The sequence below is a fragment of the Lineus longissimus genome, chromosome 7 (genome assembly GCF_910592395.1).
Source record: "Lineus longissimus chromosome 7, tnLinLong1.2, whole genome shotgun sequence".
NCBI classification, from domain to species: Eukaryota; Metazoa; Nemertea; class Pilidiophora; order Heteronemertea; family Lineidae; genus Lineus; species Lineus longissimus.
The window spans coordinates 7,828,623-7,853,423 of NC_088314.1; the positions used below are offsets into that span (position 1 = coordinate 7,828,623).

The 24,801-nt window shown below is 40.2% G+C and overlaps 2 protein-coding genes and 1 non-coding gene across 23 annotated transcripts in view; 1 reads left to right on the top strand and 2 right to left on the bottom strand.

Moving 5' to 3' along the window:
* Positions 1 to 12,525, bottom strand: part of LOC135491326 (inositol 1,4,5-trisphosphate receptor-like) — a 54,357-nt gene extending 41,832 nt beyond the window's left edge. For all 5 annotated transcript variants that reach the window (XM_064777107.1, XM_064777108.1, XM_064777106.1 and 2 more), the window contains exons 1-13: positions 12,423 to 12,525; positions 11,786 to 11,941; positions 10,865 to 10,935; positions 9,696 to 9,811; positions 8,391 to 8,477; positions 4,981 to 5,139; positions 4,460 to 4,558; positions 3,936 to 4,019; positions 2,845 to 3,087; positions 2,588 to 2,748; positions 2,330 to 2,429; positions 2,044 to 2,204; positions 155 to 296 (exon numbers count right to left, since the gene is read on the bottom strand). In XM_064777107.1, coding sequence (XP_064633177.1) covers positions 155 to 296; positions 2,044 to 2,204; positions 2,330 to 2,429; positions 2,588 to 2,748; positions 2,845 to 3,087; positions 3,936 to 4,019; positions 4,460 to 4,558; positions 4,981 to 5,139; positions 8,391 to 8,477; positions 9,696 to 9,811; positions 10,865 to 10,935; positions 11,786 to 11,883 — 1,521 coding nt within the window. In that variant the 5' untranslated portion in view covers positions 11,884 to 11,941; positions 12,423 to 12,525. The remainder of the gene's footprint in view (positions 1 to 154; positions 297 to 2,043; positions 2,205 to 2,329; positions 2,430 to 2,587; positions 2,749 to 2,844; positions 3,088 to 3,935; positions 4,020 to 4,459; positions 4,559 to 4,980; positions 5,140 to 8,390; positions 8,478 to 9,695; positions 9,812 to 10,864; positions 10,936 to 11,785; positions 11,942 to 12,422) is intronic.
* Positions 12,526 to 12,964: 439 nt separating this feature from the next.
* Trnay-gua (transfer RNA tyrosine (anticodon GUA)) lies at positions 12,965 to 13,053 on the top strand. Its single transcript is given in 2 exon segments — positions 12,965 to 13,001; positions 13,018 to 13,053. It is a non-coding gene; the product is annotated as a tRNA-Tyr (tRNA).
* A 1,011-nt stretch (positions 13,054 to 14,064) lies between these two features.
* LOC135491444 (SLIT-ROBO Rho GTPase-activating protein 1-like) overlaps positions 14,065 to 24,801 on the bottom strand; it is a 66,681-nt gene continuing 55,944 nt past the window's right edge. For 14 of the 17 annotated variants that reach the window (XM_064777327.1, XM_064777328.1, XM_064777320.1 and 11 more), the window contains 2 exons: positions 24,427 to 24,444; positions 14,065 to 19,524 (listed from right to left, as the gene is read on the bottom strand). In XM_064777327.1, coding sequence (XP_064633397.1) covers positions 18,546 to 19,524; positions 24,427 to 24,444 — 997 coding nt within the window. In that variant the 3' untranslated portion in view covers positions 14,065 to 18,545. Of the gene's footprint in view, positions 19,525 to 22,297; positions 22,420 to 24,426; positions 24,498 to 24,801 lie in introns of all 17 variants that reach the window. The other 3 variants (XM_064777336.1, XM_064777335.1, XM_064777321.1) reach the window with 3 other exon arrangements.

The following is a 24,801-nucleotide window of genomic DNA, read 5'->3' on the forward strand; positions in this document are numbered from 1 at the left end:
GATCGTCAGACTAGGTTTGCAAGCGATAATGATGGTCGCGTTTCATGTACAGTGATGTTCTGTGAGTCAACAATAGCCAATATAAATTGCACGCTGTATTCTTCTTCTTTAAGGGTTGGTGCAACAGATCTTTGGTCGATTCCAGCTCAATTACCTGTTTCAAAATGTTCTGTTCACGGAGGAGCTTCTGCCTCTCTCGATCTGGTTTAGGGTCGGTGAGTTCGAGCGGATCAGTATTGGAGTTCTCCATCAAACAAGCAAAAAATATCAGGTCCCCCAAAAGTTGTGTCACAAACCTGTAAAAGAGATTTTCATTCAAATTCAATTGGTCACACTAGCTTTAAAAACTCCGAAATAGATTTTGATGAAAATGTGCCTAAAAGGCCAGAGACATCTTGAAATAAACACCTAATGGTGGGTTTGTTTTTTATGTTCCTGATGTTGAGGATATCCTTGGAGTAAAACTTGTCTATTCAGAAACAGAAAATTTGTTACAATTATTCGGTTGGATCCCAAGAAGACCATACACATCCATCCAAACCATGGCCATGAAGCCGAACGCCTCCAGACTGAAGAAGATTTATATGGGTCATGTACAGATGGCAGGGGTCAAAATATCAAATGAGGTTGGATGAATACTTATTACGTTTATTAGTACAATAAGTAGAGGCAGTTTTCTGCACTTTACGAAGCCTGGTGGCATAGTGGTTAGAAGTCGAGACTTCTCACCATAAGGTCATGGGCTTAAATCACTTCCAGGTCACTCTTTTTTTCCATGTTAGAGTTTATTGGTTAAGTGAAAGTGCTTGGTGGCTGCTTCATATCTCCTAAGGCATTTCATAATGTCGAAGCACTTCAGCAGGGCCAACTCGGAAAAGTTCTTTAAATTATATAAATACAGAACTTCAAATTTTTAACCATTTTGACAGGCTATCTGGGATCGTATTACAGCGATAAAGCATGATTTTGGAACTTTAGGAACAAGCCACAACCAATGGTGTAACTCTCATGAATTACAATTACATATGCGAAATTGAAATTTTTTTATTCACAAGCAAAACTTTGATGGGTGTAAGTTTGGAATGAAAGCTGCATTAGAAAATATACAGAAGCAAAACTGGACAGATCTTTAAAGGGGGACTATAGGCAGGAGCCAGTTGGTCAAACTAATCATCTTCAGATGACTAATAAGCACAGTTAGGGGACTGGGTCACGTTTGATTCGTCATTAAATACATTCCTTGTGGTGTGAATAGCTTTGACGTATGCAAGACTGAAGAGACCCCTATTGGTGATTTTGTGTAACTTAATCTGACAAACCTGGCAGCTACCTATAGACTCCCTTTTATAGAAATAGTACTGATACTGGTATGTGCATATCAAACCAAACTTTTTAGTTTTTTATAGGTTTATGGATCATTTTCACCAAAGTTATAATTGGGATATAACACACTCGGAAAAAGCCTGAAAATGGATGGAAGCTCCTTTTCAGCAAAATTTAATTCTTTTCCTACCAACATAGGCGATCTGTTAAAAAGGACGACGAATGGCCTTGTCTGAAATAACAAGTTTGTGTTCAACGGCAAACACCGAGGAATGAACATCGAATTTCAAACAGAATGGGAAAAATTCCCTTGAGCATTTAGTCTCATAATTAAACTTTGGAAGGAGAAAAATGTGGGAGAATTCCAATGATTTCATCATCTGTACTTAGGGCCTTAGATTGAAAGGGATACGAAGAAAGGTATATAGGTTGTAGAGATAGGAGACAAGTGCCCCAAGGGCACCAAAAAACAAGTTTTTCATTCAGCTTTTTCAGACTGACAGAGGACAAATAAGGTGTGATTTGCCCCCCCCCCCCACCCATGACACCAAAACTAAGCTAGATACAGCCTAATTTATGAACTTCATAATGGCAGACTAACTATAAAGCTCTTTATTGACACCACTACTCTACTTTTTTTCTTATCTGCAAACTTGAATGTCCAATACAGCAGTTTAGTTTGACCTCGCTGCTTTCAAAAGCTGCAAGGACGGGACCTACCTCCTCTCATTCTGTGTGATGGAGCTTTTTTCAAGCTTGCCAGCGATGGAAGCTAAAACTTTACTAGCATCATTGGCGAAATCAAGGTCCCGGACCTCTTGAGCAGAAACCGGCACGATAGCAAAGGCTTCCTTGTCTTCCTTGATAGCAGCACAGCCAACCTGAAAGATTCAAACAAACATGGAAAAAAATCTGAATAATTTTCATCACAGAGGAGCTGTTTATTGCAGACATCAGAGTCACTAGATCATGTCCAGCCAATCTGGTTCACGCAGGTTTCCCTTACCTTGCACATTATTGGTTTGTCTTCGTCCTTGTCTATCGGGATTGACGTGCTGTGTACCCACGTGTTTGTACACAGGTGGCGCAACCGTACAAAGGAGGACCTGGATAAGGAAAAGAGTGATCAAGAGATTTGCGAAATTTAGAATTTTCTGTAAGTGATAATCACTGTATTCAGTTGCAGTCTGTTGCCAGTTATGAGCAGTTACTTCACATTGGGCTTTAACAATTGTCCTCAAATAGGCCCTGACATTTGATTTACCTTGGAACGAGACAATCCCCCCTCATCATCGTCGTCGGGTCCAACTCAAATATGGACGCAATGTCATGGCCGTGGGGCACAGAGACGAGAGAGTACACAGCAGCACCCTGGGTTCCACGCAGTTTGTTCCTCATCTGGTCGGAAGAGGGGTCGTTGTCAACCTAGCAGGAAAGAAAACAGACAACAGTTATGTATTTTTGTGCAACAATAGGTCAAAACATTAACCCACTCTATTTTCTCCAAGAATCCAATCTTACCTCTGCAGCCAAATACTGTCCAGTGGCCAAGTGTTTGAACCGGAACAGACTGTTCCAATGGCCTGCTCCACCACGGCACGGATCGTGCTGCACCACCTCAATTTCCCACAATGCCTTAGAACTCGTTGCCGCAGTCGCCGACGTCCTACCCGTAGTACGGAGGAAAACATATTGTTTTTTCTTGTACTCGTCACCAGTGAGGAATTTCTCTTGTTCAGCGTGGAATAATCGAACGACGTCACCCTGGAATGAGGCAAAATGAAGATATGATATAAATTGGCAAATATTTGACATCATCCTAGATGAATTTAAAATTCACAATCTACCATGGGCCTATCACAGATTCTATAACGGAAACTTTTGCCATAAGTAAGCTCAAAGTATAATTCTGCAATTGCCCACATTCCATCACGCATGTATTATTTGCCATTTATCATGTATCAATTTGGAAAGTATGGGATGAAGGGTTAAGAGAAAGGTCTGTCAATAATATTACAGCACATCAGACTTTGCCTAGAGGAAAACATATAAACTGACATAACCAAGCCTATTAGTTGGATGACATTGGCCTGCTAAACATACATATAAACTCCGAGGCAAACCAGCATTGTTCAAATCAATGTTGGCATATCAGACAAGTTTTGTACACTCATATAAGGTTAGAATAGTTGTCTTTTATAGGAAATGCATAAACGTTTTGGTTTGTCCTAAATCAATCTTCAAATCACCAAGCCTTTATGACACCAAATACAAAACATTTTTCCATAATTTTTTTTCTATTCGATGTAAAATGAAAATAAGTCAACTTATAGTTGGTTTTATTCATCGCAATAAACCACCCTTGCATTGGCAAGAGAATTAAGATTTTCTCTATTCATGGAATGCACTTTAAACTCAAATCTGTTAAGGCAAGCAAAAATGCACACTTGATATTGGTAACTTCTTTTGCAAAAGAACTTAGCTGGATAATAGGGTTTATGTCTATAGGTTTAAATCTACGTTGAAGAATTGTCACACAAAAGAGAGCGACTGCTTGTCATCATTATATAATGGATTTTTTACCCTAACGTCTGAACTCTTCACATGCTTACCCCTTTCAAGACTTCCTCCTGGTTTTCTCGATAATCCATAAACAGTGTGATCTTCCAGCTTGTGTTACAGTTCACCGCATTCACCTGAAAAACACACAAAATATGCTCAGAAAAGATTTTGTCAGGATTTAAAATTTAAAAAAAGTCAAGGGTGATGAAAATGCTTTGAAATCAAAACAAATCTTGAATCAGCCAAGACAGAATTATTTTGCCTTTACTGATCCCCTTAGTGCAATCGCAGGCTAGATATTTTTCGTTAATTTTGAGGTGGGTTCAGAAATGAATAAATAAAGTTCATATCTTTCAGAGCAATACTGCTCTGAATAAAGGTAAAGTATCTGTACCATATGCATGGAATTTTCACACGAGTACAAATTCTCTACAAGGGAGAGTGATCCTGGCCCCAAAGGGTCGTTTCAAACAAACAGACCTCTGCAGTCAGGTCACCTGCGATTATGGACAGCATTTGTCCGTCCCTATACTCCTTGATAGAGAGCTTTCACTGTAGTCTGAATGTATCTTACCTCCTTACAGCCCGAGTTGTCTATCAGGTCATAGTTGCTGGCATGAAGGGGCTGGCCAGCATTTACTGGGTTCAGCACAACTTTGTCTCCTATTACAACCTAAAGATGACACAAAAGATGTAAGAGATTCATGGAAATTATAAAAGTACAGTAGAACCTCTCTATTAAGGACACCCTCTGGACTGACAAGTGCAGTCCTTAATTGAGAGGTGTCCTGATTAGAGAGGTCAAACTGAATGGAAACAACCAATTAGGGACCAAACCTAGTGTCCTTAATTGAGAGGTTGTCCTTAATAGAGAGGTGTCCGCTAAGGGAGGTTCCACTGTAATTCGTATTTTTACTTAAAATTATGAAAACTCTCAATATCTTTCGATAGAAAATTGGTGTTTCTGGAAAAAGGCAAGGCAGGAAGATGTTAGTTTATTATACAGGGTAACCCAATAGCTGCACGGCTGCTAGACAGACAGAGATAGATTTGACACCATGCAGTGTACATATACCACTGATTCTTGCCACTCACATTGTCTCCTGGCGACCTGAGCTTGTAGAATGGGACAATATAGAACCAAGATCCCTCATTGCCGGCGCTGTCCAGAGTCACTCTCATGGCATTCTTCTCCAGCAGGGCGGGGAGACGCTTGTTTACTGTCAGGTATTTATTGCTTTTGAGATGTAACATCTGTGGAAGAGAAAAATAGAACAAATATCAGATTTAAGCTCCTCCGGGGTCTCCGGTTTCCTCCCACATGTACTTTACATTACAAATTGCCCCCATTCAAAGGACTCGGCAAAAGTTATCAAGCTTAGTGACTTGTGCATGGACATTACAAATTGCCCAATATTCTATAAGGAATCATTTAAAGGACTTGGCAATCGAAGCTTAGTGACTTGCCCATGGTCACAATTGCGATATATCTGTGTTTGGTACAGTAGAACCTCTCTATCAAGGACACCCTTGGGACTGACAAGTGCTGAATATTAGAGAGGTGTCCTGATTAGAGAGGTTAAATTGAATGGAAAAAACCTTCTTCTTAGTGTTTGATTTTCTAGACACAACCAGGCCTTTGTCTCTTATAAACCTGGCTGTCGAATGGAAACAACCAAATGTCCTTTATAGAGAGGGTGTCCTTAATAGAGAGGTGTCCGCTAAAAGTGGTTTCACTGTATCAATCTCCAAAGTCTGCCACCAATAGACCATGCCATCCCACCTCGTGATGAGCTTGAAGATTTTGAAAATCACCTGAGCTCACAGCCCCCATAGTAGCATGATATGGCTACCTCTAGTTATGATCTATAAGAACCTTGGCTCAATTCCGTTACCTTGGAAACCAGATTGAGATCACACGATAGTGGGTACATTACATTCATCGCTGTTTACATCAAAATTCATGGCTACTCTTATGACTAAATCAACACGCAAGAAGCAGTCGACACGGCGGTTAAACCAACCTTTAAGTCAGCTACATGTATCTCTTCCCCTAAGTTACATGAAATATAAGTCAATTTCACTACCAATAGAGTGACTTTGATAACTGATGAGAGCAAGTTGGCAATGTTGTTTGCAGAGGCGCGAAGAGCTTCGTTCATTACTGCTTTATCAAGAGCCCCACAATCAAGCAACTTAAATCGCATGTGACAATAATCGCTTGTCTGCAGTGGTCTTTTGGAATAGCGAGTCAATATTAAACCCAGCGATTACTGGTTTTACAGAAAGGGTGGGAGTTTATACCAAACAGACAATTATTCCAATGCGAATCTGAGACGAAGTCCATCTATTTTTAGTCAATCTGATGAGGCGGACTGATCAGAAGGATCGAGATGACACCCAGAGAAAAACCTGTCGTCAGGAGGCAATAAGTGGAGTATGTATAGATATGGTCGTCATGGAAACACAGGTATGAAGAGTGTCACAGAGGATGTGTTATGTGATAACAATCGCTTATCACCACGTCTCAAAAACCTTTGTAGCATGGATGGATGACAATCATGGACAATTATCTTTTGTTGCATAAGGGCAAACATGGCAAACCGCAATTATGTCATAAAAATCATGTGTAGTAGACATGTTGGTTATTCCCTTAAACTATAGTGATAGTACTTCGTAGTAATATATTTTGAATAACGATAATCGGGGACTGGGTTTTCAATTTTGTATTGAAAGCATGGGTTAAATGTTACACAGGCGACATTGATTCAAATCATGTTGAACCTGTAACTAAATACAAAAGTTAACATGATTTGTAAACACGATTATAGAGCTCATACTGACAATTTTCGAAGGAATACTCGAGCTTGGTAATATTGATGATAAAATCAATGACCAGTCCGCAATACCACAGCTTCAAGAAAAACACCACTGGTGATTGTGGGAACCTGCGTAAGACATCTACTACGGGATCTACCACAGTGTTGGTCAAGACTGGACCAGATAAAAGAGTACGTCTGCTGGGATCAGAGTAGCAGACTGGTTCAGAATGACCACAAACATCAACCATTATCTGAACTTCTTATTTGTGTGTTATTTCTTTCCAAAGAGTTTACAGCAAAATGAACCTTTTTTAGATGGCACTGAAAAAGTTCTGATAAGAAAACTACCTTGCGTATTTTGACAACGGCCACCAGTAGAACATTATAACTTACTAGCATTGTACCCGTGGCGCAGGCAGGTTCAAATGGGGGCTCAAATGGGCTATATCTTGAATAGATTGAATTGCAATGAAAATCTAATGCAATATCAAAGGAGCCATACCGAAGAGACAAATTAAACCAACCATTTGTCCACAGACTCGGACCTAGCTGTGGCGTGCTGTATGCGTGCTTATAAAAGTATATCAGTTGGTCCGATAGTGATGATGAGGCAATGCCTCGTTCCTTTAATAGTCAGCAATATGCGCCAGGTCTCGGCCAAGGCACTTACTCGACAGGCAAGCTAGACGTTCAGCACCGTGAGCAGCTCCTTGATAAGGCCATTTCAGGTTCAGCGCGCCTCTTCAGATCAAGTATTGAAAGCTGTGGTGAGCACATAAACAGACCATGGTAACCTTCATTTGAAAATCCCTTCATAATCAAGGGCTAGCTCTGGCTAACACAGCACCCATAAACAATAGACCACCAATTTGACCCCAGCTCCTTACTGCGGGAAAACCCAAGTCCAGCAACCGAAAGTACCAAAAATACATTTTTGTTTACATTTGAACTGCACACATGCGTTTGTTTACAATTTCTTTCCCCGCGAAATCTCGAACATCAGGTGACATGCAATCGTGGATTGAAAATAACATTAACCTTAGTTCAGCAGGTCGACATGTACAGGCTCTTCCAATCATCCCCCTACGGCCAGCTGTTCAACAGGTAAAGTTACCCACCCCACAGGGAGTGCAGGTAATTGATTAAGCCCCTGCATAACTAAACACCTATGACTTGGCTTCTGTGAGTGATAAGGAGAATTGACAGTGTCCGATTCAAAATACCTCATTACTGCTCCGCTGAAGTAAATTTCCGAAAATAAACATGACGTTGCATCAGGATAACATATCACCTGCAAACGTGCAAAATTTCGAGACGAAACACGACCCCCAAATGGCACTTTAGCGAGCCGCCTTATAGTATTATGATATAGATAAGTAAACATGTAAACATGCTTTGTTCTTTAGGCCAACTGGCACTGACTCATGGATGCCTTACGCTCCCTACATTACACAAAGCTATACGTTGCTGATGGTGACTTGGTCCTTCAACACTCAGCACCCAGTAAACAACAGGTTATCTTCGTCAAGTTTTTACGACAGACTGCATACCAAACATAGGAAGTGATTTATGATGATCTGCTACCACCTGGGAGAGTGCACTCCCCCAGGTGCCTGTAAATATTGACAAAAGCTGTTAGGCGGCCTAGAGAGGCCAAGCAACCCTACGGCTTCTTGTTCTCACCTGTACAACGCTTCCATACTGGATGTTGCTCCCCAACAACTTCTTATTCTCCGAGTCATTCTGCTTCTTTTCCAACTCGGATGCATGCTATACGAAAAACAAGAAACGTTTTTTAAGACAGGACAGTGAAATATGCACAGAGGTGTTAAGGTTTTCAAAGCAATTCATTTTGTACATTTCTTGGGAGGATCTTCTTCTACTGCATTCAGCCTCAATAATATTTGCGTAAAACCATTTATAAAAGGTCATTCTGCATAGGATCTCGATTTTCAGCCCTGCCAGCTGAACTCTGCTGACTTGGTTGACTAGAATACAACATATATGTTTCATATCAGATCTTTTCTTCTCACAGCTGGTTGCCTGCGAAGGCCCTACTCAAAGTTCATCACCAATATCCTACTCCTTTTTGACCCCTGTATTATAAGGGTTTGATGTTGGTGTTGTCTTCAGAGGGGAATCTGAGCTACGGATGCTTATACAAGCAATTATTAAAGTGGCTCTACAGAAAATATTGTTTCATTTTCATTTTCAAGGGATTACAATACCAGCATAGAAAAGCCATTACATCTCTCCCACTATAAAAGCAATCAATAAATCCTTCATATCGCCATTCTAATCATACGAGTGAAGTACCGCCAAGGAGCTACTTCAGAATATTGCATTCATGAGGCCAATATGATATCATTATCGCAACTCTTGTAGCCAAGTGCGTCTAAACAGAGGTGGGGAAATACCAAGCATTAGCTCCCTGGTTACAGCACATCATATACATGAGATAGTACATTTGCTATACTGCACAATATAGCATATTTGTTGAGTTATATTATACATATAATCATGTAGCTAAGTGAGATGAATCAAGCTAATTCCGTAGGTAACTTTAACGCAACTCGGTTCTACTGCACTCTCTGAAGTTCATTTGATAGGTGATTCACAAGGAGCAGGATTTTCTCCAAGTGGCTCATCTCATTTCAATTACGGTACCTAGCGGCAATGCTTTTGAACTCTCATAGGCCTAGGCCTACAATTTTAAACAATACAGCATTGTGAAACCAGACTCCTCACCCCTGGCGCTGGGTTCTCTTCTATCTTCCTTCAGGGTTAGATTTTATCAGTGGTGCTCTTGCCGGAGACCACCTCATTTCAGGGCGGGGATTTTTTTATAGTTGTGTGGTTGCGCTACAAGCAACCAGACAGTTCACCTTTCTAACTGAAGGACGATTGGTTTTGTAGAGAAGCTGGTTTGTAGAGAAGACTGGTTTGTTTTCTAATTGGCGGAACCTTATTCACTTTGACTTGACTTACATGGAGTTTCTTGAGTAGGACCGCATCTGTTGCATTTGTTGTGCTCTGCTTGGTCGCCTTCCAGAACTGTTTCTGGGCAGAGTATCGGTTCGTGGGACATAACTTGAACAAACAATCTGAAATGAAACAAAGATTTGCCACATAAAATATAATTTGTTATTCATTAAATGAATAATTGAAATCTCCGGCCCATCCATTTCTGATTGGATACAGTGACCCAAAATTCACATCAGCGAGAGGCCTTTGTTTTTTGACAACATACACCTAGAATTCATCAAAACTTCCTAAATATACAAGTACAAGCTTTTTTATGCCATTTGAGAATAACTTGAGGCCGTGTCCGCTGGAATTAAGGAAGTAAACAGAATTTGAAGTATGTTCACTGTAAACAAATAGACCATGTAACCTAGAATTTATACTGTTGTAGAATGCAGTATACTGAAACAATTTTACAATATTATAAACCATTTCATATTTTACCTTAATGACAATGGCATAATTTGCCATCAATTGCTCTGAACGTGTACATGTTGTTAATTAGCCTTGTAAAAAAATATCATGGTAAAATATCCGATTTGACTGTACATGGCTACAAATGATTGAGGAAAGGAAATCACCGACAAATTTTGGAACACTATCAGCCAAACAGAAGACACGAGGGGGCCAACCAATCTACATGTATAGAATCCCCCCCCCCATGCTACATACAACCTTCATTTATTGTACACTGCCATTCACAACTGTAATACAACAGAGATTATAAACACTCTGCTGGCAATCTGATTATCAATATCTATGGTTGTAAAAAAAGTTTCATTTGATTTGTTTTTCCTAATTTGATATATATCATGGCTGCTTTGGGTAACGGTAGTCACTAGTCAGTGTGGGAAAGTTGTTTGCAGAGCGTGCTTGTATCTGAAATGCTTAACTGCCAACAAACACATTGCTGAGTATTACAATTTGGTTAATTGGCATTGTGACTCCATCTCCAGCCAGAGACGAGATTCATTTAGAGCTGTGTCACTGGACTGGGTCTGTTGTTTGCCGGTATGTTTTGTTTCCTGAACAAATACAATGCTGAAGTAATGATAACCATATGCTGGGGTCATCAGTGTTGATCAAGAAGAAGAGATCCTTGAATGATTTCGAAATGAAAATAGTCAACTTACCCCTGAATTTCTTCGGTGGATTATTGAGGTCGCCTGCATCCGGCTGCACCACACATCTGTCATCAACCAAGCTGAAATACAGAGGAAAAATTTGAGCAAAGTCAGAATTTCAATGATAAAAACATTTTTGGCACAGAATTGGCGGCATCGCCAATCTACGAATAGAGAACAAGGGTTAATGATAATGATCACGAATGTCATCAGAAATTACCATACGATCATCACTCATAGTAAGTCATATCAGTCGGCTTTTTGTGACAATTCACACACATTACTGTGTATTGTCAGGCTACTTTTTATGCCCTTTGTGTAGCAATAGTATTTAGGCATTGTTGACATTGTTAAGTTTAAGTGCATTACAGACCAGCTTGACCCACTAGTTCATCATCAACTTGACAATGAATGTCTGGAGACACAAGGCAGATCGAAATGTTGTTAAGAGAAAATTACCAGACACTAAGATACATTGTAATCCTGTCCTTGTCTTGTCATGCATGTCATATCTTTGGGCCTCATACCAGATTTGGGTGCCCTGTCTGTGTCCTGACTTTGACTTTGGGGCCATAACAGATTTGGATGACTTGTCCCTGTCCTGTCAGTGTCATGTCCAGATCTGGGTGCTCAGTCCCTGTCATGTCTTTGGGACTCATACCAGATCTGACTGTCCTGTCCCTGTCACGTCTTGGGGCTAATACCACTATCTGGGTGCCCTGTCCCTGTCCTGTCTAATTGACCTTGGGGCGCATACCAGATTTGGGTGGCCCTGTCCTGTTATGTCTTTGGGGCTCATATCAGAACTGGGCCCCTTTCCTCTATCCCTTCATGTTCATGTCTTGAGATGTACCAAAATGACAAAGAATGCCATGGGGAATGGACACAAGATCAGACCAACGAGAGTTATGCTCTCAAACTGACACCTACCCTAAAGTGCTGATGAATCCATTGACACTGCCCTCTGCACACAGGGACACAATGTCCCCCATGTGAACGAAGCTCGAGGACAACTCACTTGCAGACATCCTTGATGATAATTAACCCTTTCACTTTACATTCATGTTTTGTATTCCTTATCCAGAACTGCAATGAAAATATACACATCAGATTTAAAAAGTTGTCGGTCATGGCCATCCCATAATCATATTTTATACTACTTTATACTACGTCTTCGGCATGGCATCGCCAGCCCATCATAGGTATGCACAGGCCCCAGGCCCAGGGCAGGCGTAGGCCTACTGAAATATGGCAGCTAGCTTGGCCTGGGACTGGTGGGCTTGACAGCTCTGCTTGAGGTGTGGAGCAAGGAAGAGGGAGATCTTTATCATGACATGAACCACAGTGCATATGCACTACAGGTGATACGAATAACATCAGCTAGGCCTAGTGCAATGAGCGAGTGCATTATCATGTGCAGATGCATGGATGATCATGGAATGATGATATTCTGGTGATGTCATGTTTTGCTTTTTTGAGTGAAATACTTCCTTGTTTTCCCCTAAAGAAACATCCAATAAAAACCGTTTTACATAGTTGGATCGACAATTGCATTATCTGTAGGTACCTGAGGAGTTTTGAGAAGAGAAGTTGTCAGTAATCCGGCATTTTGAAGGAAATTATGGAGCAGTCTGCTAAATTCCTGGATTTCTCTCCTACCCCAATATCCTTGACCTTTGTGACCTTTGACCGCCGGTGATTGACCGCACATTGGCCTATCTTCGTTGAAGTTCATTCTAACTCATTAACACAAATCCTTTCTTATCAACAAGCCCAAACTCCACTCTTTTCCGAATGTCACATCACAAAGTTAAATTAAGTTTAAAAGTTGTCTTAAAAGGACGGTTTTTACAATGTGTTCAAAGATTTGGGTATACTATAAATATATATGCTGCGAGATCACTGGCTGAAGATAACCCAATTTGCAACATTCCTTATTTCGCCAATACTTTGATAAAAGCGATTAAATTGCGTTATAAATTAGAAATGCAGGTTATTTCTCTTTACTAATGCACATGCATAGCTCTTGATAATTATTTCTCTGCTGTTCAATTGACGCTGCACTTTGTTTAGTTTATATACAAATAAAATCTGCACGTTTTCATCCATCTCTCTGTAGCTCAGTTGGTAGAGCGGGGGACTGTAGAAGGTTGAAAATAGTCATCCCTAGGTCACTGGTTCGAATCCGGTCGGAGAGAACTTTTTAATTTTTTTTATCTGTCATTTATATCATTGCTATAATTATTATGCAATACTTTTTTCTCTATTTTCTGTGTGGCAGAATTGAGAAAGAAGTATTTTCAGTTACATCACTTGTTTTTTGTTGTACGCCAGTCAAGTAATAATAACACTCCGCAATCTGGCTAAAAATAGTCTAGATCTTGGTAACATGTCGACCAATGGCAAGCAGCGTCACAACAGTGTGACGATTTCCAGATTCCCTATAGGTCATTCACAGCCCGACTGCATGTTTTATCACCACAGTTATTAAACCTGGGTGGCTAGTTTTGACACGATTACTCACAATCTGATGTCATTGTATACAAGCCCCAAACCTGGGACCCACCTTTGTTTTTTACGGCAAGTCCATTGTTCCCAGTTTTACAGTAGTCTTCCTTCATGTTTTCACTCTGGGTTTACAGTAGTCTCCCTTTAACGTTTTTACTCTGGGTTTACAGTAGTCTCCCCTTACTGTTTCATTCCGGCTTTACAGTAGTCTCCCTTTCACGTTTTCATTCCAGCTTTACAGTTGTCTCCCTGTAATATTTTCATTCTGGGTTTACAGTAGTCTCCCTTTAACGTTTTCACTCTGGGTTTACAGTAGTCTCCCTTTAACGTTTTTACTCTGGGTTTACAGTAGTCTCCCCTTACTGTTTCATTCCGGCTTTACAGTAGTCTCCCTTTCACGTTTTCATTCCAGCTTTACAGTTGTCTCCCTGTAATATTTTCATTCTGGGTTTACAGTAGTCTCCCTTTCACGTTTTCATTCCGGCTTTACAGTAGTCTCCCTGTAACATTTTCATTCTGGGTTTACAGTACCCGGTAGTCTCCCTTTAATGTTTTCATGCCGGCTTTACAGTAGTCTCCCTTTCACGTTTTCATTCCAGCTTTACAGTAGTCTCCTCGTAACATTTTCATTCTGGGTTTACAGTAGTCTCCATTTTCACATCCACCATGATCAAGGGAAAGACAATGAACAAAAGCAAAAATCATTTATGGCTTACTTTGTTTATTATTTAAACCCCCCATCAACATGGGACACAAATATACCTCATCAGATGTACAAAGTTAGGCATACAGTATTCCAAGTTAGGCATACAGTGTACAAAGTTATTGCATTACAACTAATAATAAAACGATATAAATCTTGGCAACCTCTGTACAGCGCTCATTTGCATAATTAGTTAAAGATAGTAAAAGCAAGCATTCCATAACAGAACCCAAACAAAGCCTTAAGTAACACTGTGAAAATATACCACAGAACAACAGGAATTTACAGAAAAAAGACGTTGTTACCACAGATGTCAGGAGATAATAAGCACTGGAGGGATCCAGTATTTGTCGAGAATGGGAGAAATAGAGGTTTATTGGGGTAAGGGTATGTTTCATCTGTGCCCCCCCCCCCCCCCAGACTTGGCAGCCACAACAAGTAGCAAATAAGATGATGAATTGACAGCATATTGTTCGAAAAACATCATGCCCTAGCACATCAAACAACACGACATGACCGACATTCTCTCCCCCCCAAAAAAACACGAACATGAAACTATCTCGGAAGTCAAATCTATTTGAATCTATTTGATTACCAGTGTCTCAAATAATTTAGTACGGTGAGCCACCATAAGACAAATGAAAGCACCACGTAGCAAAGATAACCACATTCAAAAAGTTGCTAGTAGTATCTAAAGTCTATTCTGAAAGAATTATGCAAAGAGCAGCTGGTCACTACGGAGTATGGTTAACTGAAATTATCCAAACTCAAGTATGGGCTTCCAATGGAATCATTCTCACAGCACAAAACGGTGTTAACACTTAATTTAAAGTTCACATTTAAACTGTAGGACCCTGTTTGATACACTGAGCAAATTTCGCAAACCTCAAAGGGAGTGCATGGTTAAGCCATCTCCCTGGTCTGGGGAAAAATGTCTGTCCAAAAAAACAAGTGGTGCCACTAGTACGAGTCTGGGATCCTGATCCACGTTTTTTATGCTTATGATGGGATTGTAACTGAAAGCCAGGGCCAACAGTACCAGGCTGTAAACACTAACTCAATACAATACACAGGCGCACACATCAAATCATTAATTGAGTGGGAACAGCCATATTGACTATCAGTACTGCATAGAATAAAGAGCAAATTTAAGATAATTTACAAGAGTAATTCTAGATATTAAGAATACGTCTGGTATAAACCACGTCTGATAATAATCAGAATACGTCCGATATAAATCGTCTGATATTAATCAGAATATCACATAAATAACTTTTTCACAATTACTGTACTGGTCAGAAAAATCATCTCATGTATGTCATATACAAGACCTTGAAACAGGCTGCAGAATATGTTTTGTTTGACAGGGACATGTTCTATTGAGCAGTACAATGTGCAGTACTTCAAAGAACCTATAATCTTGCTCAACACGCATGCACATACCAAGTAGACTACATCATTGATAATCTCTACACCATGCACATCTCCTGTCATTTCTGTATCGCTGCATCGTACCCCCAGATGGGACCATCAGTGACCTAAACCTATTCCAAGTAAACCTACCCTTTCTCTATGTACACCTGACCTTACTCAAAGTTCTGTAGGGCTGCGTATCCAAGACTGTTCGCTTGCACAGTTTTTTCTTGCTCCATGTTTACTTGTGACCTTGTGACTCCCCCCGTCCACACATGCAAAACTAATTTTTGTTTGGCTTATTTGACATTCTCCTTGGCTGCGCCAGAGAAGTGCAACGGAGACAATAAAACAAGTCCACAAGCTAACAGAATACGCAGCCTACTTCCGAAGAAAGTTTTCAAACCTCAAGAAATGCAGCCAATCTTCAGTTCGGTAACACCTTCCACACACATATTCTAGTCCATAATTTCCTCAATAAAATCCCAATTCATTTCACGTCACAGCATGTATGTTCAATCCGGCAGATCTATATTACAAAAGAAAGCTCATCTTTCTCGTACTACATGCTAATTCTTTGCCGAGAAATAATTTCATTGAATTTTCGTACATTCACAAGGCAAGACAAAAACAGTAAACCTTGAATATACCGGAGACTCCCGTCATAACAATCGTCCAAATTTTCATCGTCCACCTCACGAAAAAAACATTTTTGATGATTTCACACAGAAAATAATCAATCTTCCATGTCCCAGGTCAAAGTTCCTATAGTCCGTTTCATGAAAAAATGGCAATCAGATTGTTGGTTATTTCACATAACCAACCAGAAAATACAGCAGTAAAATGAAATTTCATCTGAAACTTCAAAATCCAAAATACTGGTCGAGTCCAGTATAGGCAAGGTTGACTGTATTCCCACTCTATACACTCGCACACTTAATTACACAATAGATCTTTACAAATTATATATTACATTCAATTAATTACAAATCAGTTTGAAATTGGAGGGCCTAGACTTCACTTCAAAGTATATGCCAAAAAATTACTTTTGAAATTTCAGGGTGAATTCATTGAATAGCAGGATATTTTTTATGTACAACTACATACCTGGAAACACATCAATGCTGATAGATATTGTCAAACATTTTCTATGAAGCCAAATTACCTTTAAACCCACATTTCAACAGTTACTTCATAAATAGATTCATGAATATGCAATTCCAAAATGTAAACAAAGATTATGAGAAGAGATACTTTGAAATGAAGCTACTCTAGTTTCACCGCCCTAAGACCAGTTACTGATTACAATTAAGGCCAAATTGGAACATGAAGTCATGAGCCGAGGACAACTTAATATCACGAGGCACTGTCTATCCAAATCAAACAACCAAGAGCATGATATCCAGCTAGACTTAAATATTCAACAACTGATCTTAGCTCGGTGAAATTAGAGTATGCAGTTTATGATTTCTCAATTGCACCCAAAGTTAACCAGCCAAAACTGGAAACGCGAAAAATACTTTACCAGCTGCAGTAAATACACTGATGAAGCACTCATCAGTAAATGTATGAAATTGTATCTTACATGGTTTCTACAAACAAGCATAAGCAGCAGGAACAACAGGGAGTCCCAATAAGAATGCTGCAATAATGGTAGCCATTATAACTGGGATATTTTTATCAATCAACCAACCCTGCACAAGACTGGTGAAAACTTCTTAGATTGTTGGGTGTTTGAACTTCACCCTTGCTTAGGCCATACAAATTTTATCGTTAGGTTAACGTATTTCCAGCACCTCAAAATGAAGACTGCCAATAACATGTTCATTCAGCCATGGTCAGAGAGTCAGCAGTTGTAAATGAAAGTACAAATAGCTTTTGTTCCACTTTTCTTATTCAGAATTTAATCAATTTAACCAATAGTTTGGACAAATAAGTTAGCACCTGGACAGATTAACGAAGCTTGTAATGGATTTGTGCTTAAAGGCTGAATGAATCAGCCAACAAGTAATTCAGAAATCATCACCAGTCCGATGGTCACGCCTCCTCTGCAGTACTGGCCCAAGTGGCATACAATAAATGAGGTGCACAGCACCATAATCTATACAAGTTTTCTCCAGCAGCGTCTAAAGGTGGCGCTGAGATTCTACAACTGGAATATAAAGATCGCAAAGAGTGCGCCAGGCACTATCATCAGATGTGCGTACAGTGGTGCAAGTGCTGGTTACTGCCATAAAAATCTTCAGAAAAAATTTCAGGACAACTAAATAACTCAATAACCTGCTTGATTCAGGGAAACATTTCAAAAGTTCTCAAATAATTGACCGAAATTACAAAATAAGGTGCAAGACCTAAATTTTGTAATCATGGTTGAAAATTATTTTGGAACAACCTTCCCTCTAACACTTTCAAAGTCTGGCAACACTCATGATATACCAAGGCATAACTCTCAGTAGAGTCTTAACATTTAATTCAATTGCTATTTGTCATGAGCCTATAGTGCTTACATAATACTATGATGTACTACAACGTACAGTTTGTCCCAGAAAAAAAGAAGGCTTTCAAGTTAGTTTGGCACCTATCGACTAGTCTGTTTGCAAATACTCCCAATTTATGAAAACTATCTCAAAGAATTATTTCAATTTTAAGAGACATTTGTCAACCATGTCTCCTGGGTTCATACATTTCATACAAATTCAAACCCAGGATTCAGTCATAAAATATCGCACAACAGAACACCAAAAATGACATAATCCCAATAATTTTCATTATTTGGCACTCTCAGACACTCATAGACCAAGTGGACATTTATTTTGTTGTCATTCATAAATTCCTTGATGTAGGTGCACTTCCCACAGATTTCCAATCAAAATCAACAAAGCCCGAAGGTTGGTACTTCATAAAAGACTACATTGAATTCAGGCATCAGCACTTCCACATCTTACTCACAGATGGCAGCACTCACAAAAGTTCAAAAGTTATAGTCCATGCACTTCAATTGCTCCACGATAGATATTTTTGGGACACACTACCTACATTCATTGGAAGCCTAAGTTAAGAACCCCCTCAAGTGTTTTCGGTCACTTTGGTGAGTTTGCGCCTGAGTTGAGGCGACTTTGCAGGCACCTCTGGTTTCTTCATGAGTGGTGGCTTAATTTTGGCTGGTTTTGGTGGCGGTGGTGGCCCAGGTGAGGGTGCTTGCAAGTTCTCCTCAGAGTTCCGTTTACCATCCAGCGAAGGCACTGGTGAGTCCTTAACCGGTACAGGTGGCAACGGTTTATCTCTACGCGACTGCGGTACGGTGATTGGCTTAATGCGATCAACGTCTGACTTAACCGGGCTAGACATATCTGAAGAGTCTGAAAGTCTCTTAGCTTTATCGTCAACACTTATGCTCCGTTTGACCAACCCTTCGTCCTTAATCAACGGACTTGTCGTAATCGTACTACCAACATTTCTCGGCAACGTAGTACCTTTCAGTTTCTTAATCGTCGACTGGTTCGACTTAGCGAACGTCTCTGCCGCACTGAGGGACAGGCCCGGACTATCCGGGTCACTCCTCTGCTCCGAAGGTGAGGAAGACCCAGACGAAGTACTCGTTGGCAACCCGAGAACCAAATCTGGCGTATGCTTGGGTAGAGTCGATGCGATCTTCTTCTCGGACGATTCTAGATCTTGACGCTGTTGCATCTCGAGCGATTCTAACCCAGACATAACCTCTGCGAGGGCGTTGTCAATATCCAACGACAAATCCTCGGTAGTTTTTTCCTTTTTGTCGATAATGACGCTCGTGTCATCGAGTTTCTCTAATTCGTCCATACTGCCTGTATCCGGGTCCATCTCCTCGCTAGTAGCAGACGCTGAACTCGCCGTCGAGTGGATGCTGCATGACGACGTCTTCCGCTCGGTCAACATCGCGATGTTTGGTTGCGACTGAGACTTGTCCATTTCTTCACCAGCGGAGAGACGTATCTTTGGTTTCATCGGGAGTGACTCTGTCGATCGTCTTTTGTCCTCTAGTGTTCTCGCTTTTCTGTCTTTTTCTCTGCAAATAAATCATGAAATCCTCATTTACTCAGAAAAAAGTCATATTGCAATCAGAATTTTCGTGAAAAGTTGTAGTCTTCAAGGCAATGTTTGTTACAGTACTGGTAGTCATATTTAGCCTTCGTGTCCCAACAAGAAACTGTCTGAAAATGTATCAATTAGATTAGTTGACAATTTTACCAAACACTCCATACAGAAACCAACGAAATTTCACTGGCATTTGCATCTCCCACACTGAAGGTATCATAGGTTTTGCAAAGTGCAACTTTTCATAATTCAAACTAACTTTATGTTTTAAAGCCAGATAGGGGAAAGAGATTACATCATATATGCGCCGCAGTGTTTTGAGAGTGTCCCCAAGGAACGGTTTGCACGAACAAGCGGATAAACAAAGCTTCGAGATTTCTTGAGGTAAATCAGGCACATGGAAGCGACAGACTTCCAGTATCCTCCTTGAGTGAAACAAACCGCTTTGTTATTGGCACGTTAAGAAATTAAAGATGTTGACGCAGTTGGTTATGTTATGTTATTTGATGAGTTCTAATTAGCTAAGTTATTGTTGTTAATCTAGAGAATACGTCGACGAGAAAATGACTAAAAAATTTGTTTAATTAGTTAATTCTATTCAAATAAACTGTGATTTCTTTTGAGGAGCATTGTAGTGTTTGTTACGGCATTTGAGAATTACTGTTTGGACAAAAATGACGTTGGTGGATCAGCAATGCTTTCAGTTCCTGATAATGATGTCCGATCCTGACACTTCCCGTACAGTTCCAGTTTGCGGTTTTAATATCACACAAAGAACGATGATGTCACATCATTTTTTGATGAGGCAACGTCAATTCATCTTAAAACATCAAACCAGGACATCCCTATTGACGGGAATAATATGACAAGAATTTGACAAGTAAGATATAAGAGTCCACATAACTTTCTCCAAAGCTGAGATAGACAGATGATGTTACTTTTAGCCAATGCTGTTTTAAAAGTTGTCAATAGAATTATAAATTGGTTAATGTTAGTTAAATTATTTAAGTAGGGTGGACCTCAGGCTGCAGTGTATCTTTCAAACGCTAGTCGATTCACAAGCCTCACAATTACTTAAACATGTACACCTTTTTTGCCCTTCAATCTTGTTTGGAGACATTTTGCCATAGCAAGCTGTTGAAGTTATTCAAAATTTCAGTGGCCAAAATTTGATGTCCATCTCTGATATTGCAATGTCCATCAGAAAATAACATATTTTGGGATTGCAGGCATTGATATTAAAAATTTAGGGGCAGAATTGAGCATTCTGAGAGGTCACTTATCTCTAATACGATTTAAAAAGTTTTTTTTTAGCTAATTTGGGTACATGAGTTGGCCTCATACACCGTTTGACTGTGCAAAACCATGCTATTGAAAGACCTGTTGAATCCCACTCCATGCACTCAAGAAGATGTTAGTATTAACACATGTAACAAGTCGATTTCAATCATAGATTTTCTTATAAGAATGCAGTGGACAGCAAATATGGCTGTGGACAGAAACAGAGAGGCAACAAAAAAGAGTCATGACTCCACAGTGATATACATCCATGCCATGCAACAGGCCAATTATGATGTGATAGTTTCAAATGCGCATCGATTTCGTATATCAAGACGCTATGATCATACGTATCATCATCATTTTGTTGATGAAACTCTTCAAGGTGTTCTGGATCAGTATGACTAAGGGTATCCTCAACCATAGAGACCACCGGGCCAAAATCATCACAAAATCACAACTGGATTTGAATGCAAGCACCTCTTCTAGATAGACAGCTGCAATCGTCATATTTTGTTATGGTTAAGATATTTCAACACTCAAGCAAATCAAATGTTCATTTGTATATTGACAATTGGAGGTAAACTGGTTAAACCTTTTGTTACTGGAGAATTCTTGAAAATGGCCCTCTTCTAGCCATGTCTGAGATGAGCATCGTTGAGTATCAATTTCTCACAGATGCTGCAAGTTTGGGGCATGTAATATGGGCTGCTTTTGGGCCAGGATGACAAACTTCCTTTTGCTATCGCCACTTTTCCACTGGCTGTTCTGTTTGTGCTAAGGCGAATTTCAAACGAACAACTTTGGACAGGTCGATGGTGCTTTTCAGGGGTGGTGCATTGAAAATGAAACCTTTTCTAGAGTTGCGCCAGGTGCACTCCAAGTGTCGGGATCAGTTGTCTTCCTAAGGACTTTCCTTCTGATACTGGTTTGGACATGCTGTGTCATTCGAGAGTCAACTGGTGGCCAGATATATCAAAAGTTGCTTGATTGGTGTCTGAGAGAGAGAAGCGGAACAAAGGGTCCTTCTTCAATCATCCTGTGATGAAAACATTCCTCCGGTATTCCGTGACGAGTTGTACATTTACAACCAAGACCTGTGTGAGTTCTTCTGAGTTAACGTGCATTGCATAGTACCCTTCTACCAGAGCAGGCGGTCAAGACAATTCCAGTTAAAGCATTCAATTGTTTTGGAAAAGTCAGACCCCTTTTTGTCGCATTCACATTCTTGAGAGTTAGGGAAATTGAAACCATCCTCTGCAAAGCTACGGAATATTAATATGAACAAGACTGGGCCCAGTCACGGCCCAGCTGGGACCCATCCTTATATGAAAAACCAACATATCACATGGCCAACCTGTTGTCCCTTTAAAAGTGCATATATCCATAGCGTTGCAGATTTTGGTTAGCAGCAGATTGTGAGAGAGGTGCATTTAAACTTCAACCAAAATGTAGTCTATACATACATGTGGAACGTTGTGTTGGAATTATTTTTTCAGTACTCTTCAAAGAAGAGGTACTCTTCAACGAAGTGGTACTCTTCAACGAAGTGGTACTCATTATGGAAGACCGGGAGTCTTTTCGACTACTGTAACGTAAATGTTTAGAACAGTTTTTAACTCAGTCGGGGAATGGATAACAGACGAATATTTGGTACCCTCTGAAACGTTTTGGGGCAATAGCCCAAAAATTTAGAACAGTTATGCAAATATGATGCATTAATATGCAAATTCTATGAATGAATACAATAGTGCTGATGATATTGATAGTTTGGTGAGGGTAAGACAGAAATAGGTGAAGAAGGAGAAGTGCAAACTAAGACAGTTGATTTGATTTCAATAAACCATGCAAATTTGAAACAACCCTCACAATGCATCCAGAAAATCATATCATCTCTTGAAATCACAGGCTGGACTGTCCTGTCCCATATTCCAAGATGGCCGCCGGGCAGCCATTGACAATACATGCAGAGCAAATCCTATTCATTGTCATTGGACGTAATTTGCTGATTCTGCTGCCGCGAGACGGCACGTGATGTCATTTTCGTCATCAGCGGGCTAGCATTGTTGCTGCGTTGACACTCAGCTCTCAACTCAATAATTTTTTAAGGGCAACACTTTCCAGCAGATAAAGATTGATGAAATTTTAAAATCCTCATGCACAGCCAAACTGCATCAGAACAACTAATCGATGTACCTCAAAGACAGATGTCAAGGGTAACTCAAACACAGGTACATGTAAACATGCACTTAAACACAAAGCCATTCTCTTGAAGGGATTCCTCTCATTTAGGTGGATAGTACTTTATTGCCAGGATTAAGATATCTATTGGGCTTTTATGAATCTAGGCTTGATGATATGTATAACATTCTTGTGGAAATCAATCGTTCAAATTTGTTTATCATGTCTCAACAGGATTGCTTTTGAAGAGCTATATGGCCTAACTCGTGGTGTATCAGGGTGACAGATTATTTACCTGTTCTGAGACTAAGTCTTGAGTTCAAAACTTAGTACTGAGTCATTTAGGTCAAGAGAGGCTTATTAATTTTAAAGAATACCTCTAAATTTGATGATGTAAAGACAGGAAATCCCTATTTTTGTTCTCATCACCATTACCGGCGTCATAAGCGTATTGGATTTTTGCTGGAGGTATGGAGTCCACTACAGGCTACTCTCCACCTATGTGGGATCTTTTACTTGCCCTGGCATAGACACTCAGGTACAAGGGACCACAGCCTTTAGTCTCAACCGACAGACCCTCATTAATTCATCTCATATGAGCTCCAAACCTGTTGTGAAGAGCCAGGAGCTTAGTTCCTTGCCACGCCGGTTCATCCAGAAATACAATCCTGAGTTCTTTCACGATCTAACCTGGCCCTACTGTGTGGTATCCAGCAGTGTTAACCACTAGGCTACGAGTGTAAATCACTAGACTATGAGGCTCCTCTTCTAAAGTTTCGGTTCTGATATCTCACACTTTGTAAGATGGGAGAAAAGGGAGAAAATGGAATCCTAACACCAGAGCACGAACTTCGGACACTTTTTTCACACGACACATATGACTGAACAAAGACATGACCAACATTTAGTAAGACACCCACAAATTGTGAATGTGCAAAGACAGTGTGGTGGTATTAGATGTGCAGGTGTGAGTTAGCCGGGCTCAAGCTCAAGTTAAACGATTTCTAATTGTATTACCAATCCAAGCGTAATCACAGCTAAGACATTGGAATCCTGCTCGGAACATGGTGTCATACTCAACATTTTCGGCAAGATTAAGTCACACTCAGTCACTGATAGTGATATATGTCTCTATGCAAACCCAAAGGTCCGCGAATATGCTCTTTTTCAATTTGCAGTTGAGTTTATTTTTGCATTTCCTGCCAGAATTTACCAGCACGAAGACCAGAATACCTTCATCACTTTATCAGTCAAACCAAACCCAGCAACTTAACTTTACTTATTCATGTTTGAAAACCACTGACTGGAGCCAAATTTTCGAGTGATGATACATGTAGGTCATTTCGACTGAAGTCAGTGCGACACCCTCGTCCAAACAGAACCACAATATCAAACTGTCCATAACGTGACATACCTTCTTCTTGAGAGAGCACTGGCGGTAAACCATTGGAATGGTGATTATACTGGGGCGATTTGGGGACACTCCTTAAAAGGCACCGGGAAATGTCACCATAGTGGGGTGTCATTAACACCTTCAGCGCCGAACCACGGAGATCTACGTTGCCCAAATCCCCCCTCCCCTTTGAGCTGGTTATCTGAGTCTCATGGACTTCATGAAGAACTACGCCATCGCCATCTTCAGGGCAAGGTAAGAACTGAAACAACCGTAGGAACTCAAGACCGTTTTCAGTTCCTACCTTGCCCTGAAGATGGCGATGGCGTAGTTCTTTCATGAAGTCATTTAAAGTTCTGAACTACGACATCGCCATCTTCAGGGCACGGCAGGAAC